At 17.7% G+C, this 2,500-nt stretch overlaps 1 protein-coding gene across 1 annotated transcript in view; it reads right to left on the bottom strand.

Annotated features, from left to right (window-relative positions):
- The window catches only part of PGSY75_1414100 (hypothetical protein), a gene marked incomplete at both ends in the record, with an annotated part of 2,373 nt that extends 289 nt beyond the window's left edge, over positions 1-2,084 (bottom strand). The window contains one exon of the mRNA XM_018787846.1: positions 1-2,084. This exon is cut by the window's left edge and continues 289 nt beyond it. Within this exon, the coding sequence (XP_018639218.1) occupies positions 1-2,084 (2,084 nt within the window).
- Positions 2,085-2,500: the final 416 nt, after the last annotated feature.

Raw genomic sequence — 2,500 nt, 5'->3', positions numbered from 1 at the left:
ATATTATTATGTTCATCTACAACCGATATAGTATTATTATTATTGTTGTGGATATCCATTATATTAATATTATTATTTGCTTCCATAGAATTATTTACAGATGTTTTATTTATATTTTCATCATTCACCTGATCAATTTTTTGATTTTTAATAATTGTATCTATGACATTCTTAATATTTGTATTAATAATTAATTCATCTGAGTTAATATACATTGAACAGTTAGGACATTTAATTACTTGTCCTCCTGCTATACCTTTATTATATTCTGAATTTGTATGATTATTATTGATATGATAAGATGAAGATATGTTTGAATGATCTTTTATTTTTTTTTTATTATATTTATATAAACATGCTTTACAATAGGTTTCCCCACAACAATGTAGGGTTACAGGTTCAGTGTATAATCTTCTACATAATAAGCATTTATAAATATTTGAAATTTTATCATTATTATTAAGTTCATTATGTATATCATTACTATTATAATTATCAATACTACTATTATTATTATTATTATTGTTACTATTAATATTATTATTATTATTATTATTGTTACTATTATTATTATTATTGTTGTTAACACCTAAATATATATTAATTTTATCATCTACACTTCTATACAAATAAGCACTTCCACTAACATCTTCTACATCTTTTAATATTGCATAGCTACCATCTTTTAATATATATATTTGATCATATTTATATATATCTTCCGTTTTTATTTTTGTCAGAAAATTTGTAGGTATACCTGTAGGCACCTTTATTTTTTTATTATTATTAAATGCACTCATAGTACAGTTTTTTATACTATGTCCTTTTTTTCCACACATATGACATATATAATCTGGAGATACTTTTTTATTTATAGCTTCTTCATCAATATTATTTGTATGAATATTATTATTATTATTATTATTATTGGATATATTATTTTTAAATTTATTATATGTACCTTGTGTATGCATATTTGATAAATAATTATTTTTTTGTTGATATGTTGTTGAATACTCTCCATCTATTTTACCGCTAGTCGTATTATTATTATGTATTAGATTTTTATTATTTTTTGTTATATTATGAGGAGATATATTTTTTAATTTATTTTGAATAAAATAAGGTGATGGATTATTTCTATCTCTTTTATAATAATTCAATCTTATTTTGTTATTATTATAATTTGATTTATATACATTATTTTTCTCCATTGCTAATTGTATTTTCATTTCTTCATCTTCTTCTTCATTTATCATGATATTTTTTTCATTATTATTATGATTAATATTATTACTATTAATATTATTGATTTTATTTTTTTCTTCATCTTTTATAATATTATTTCTATTATATACATTCCAAGGCTTATTATTATTGCTATGTAAAAAACCTGTTGTTCTATTATTATTATTATTATTATGTTTAGATATTTTATTATTATAATTTGATTTATATACATTATTTTTCTCCATTGCTAATTGTATTTTCATTTCTTCATCTTCTTCTTCATTTATCATGATATTTTTTTCATTATTATTATGATTAATATTATTACTATTAATATTATTGATTTTATTTTTTTCTTCATCTTTTATAATATTATTTCTATTATATACATTCCAAGGCTTATTATTATTGTTATGTAAAAAACCTATTGTTCTATTATTATTATTATTATGTTTAGATATTTTATTATTATAATCATTATATTTATGATCATTCATACGATTATTTATTTTTTGTTCATTTGTTCTTGATATTATAAAATTATTCTTATTTAAATCAATTTTACTTTTATTTTTTTCTAAATATATTTCATTGCTCTTTTGTAACAATTCTCTCACCATATCTATACTACTTCTTTGAATTTCTATTAACATCTCATGATGTATACTTTCATATTCGCTTAATATTTTATTATTGTGATATAATAGGATATCCAAATTATTTTCAATATGTATATTTGTCAATTCCATTATTTTCTTTTTTATTGTGTTATAACTACAAGGAAGTGATATCCTTAAAATGTTGCCGTTCCCCCGGCTCCCTCGAAAATTCCAATAAATAAATGTCTCAATCATAATATATATATTGCCACAAAAAAATAAAAAAATATAAAAATAAATATAAAAATAATAAAAATGAAATGGAAATGGAAATACAAACGTTTGGCTAGCCAGTCAGCCAAAAAAATAAACCCATACACATTATTAAAAATATATATATATATATATATATATATACATATATATTTATATATTTATTTATATATTTTATATTGAATATGTTTTTTCCTTTCTCTATTTTATTTTTATTTTATTTTATTTTATTTTATTTTATTTTTATTTCATTTTCTTTTTTCTTTTTTTTTTTTTTTTTTTTTTTTTTTTTTTTTTTTTTTTTTTTTTTTTTTTTTTTTTTTTTTAAATATATTTTTATATTTTAAAAAATTATAATTTAAAAAAAAAAAAAAAAAAAAATAAAAAATTAAATTTTT

Source organism: Plasmodium gaboni, chromosome 14 (assembly GCF_001602025.1).
Source record: "Plasmodium gaboni strain SY75 chromosome 14, whole genome shotgun sequence".
NCBI lineage: Eukaryota > Apicomplexa > Aconoidasida > Haemosporida > Plasmodiidae > Plasmodium > Plasmodium gaboni.
This window is presented reverse-complemented; position numbering and strand designations above follow the sequence as displayed.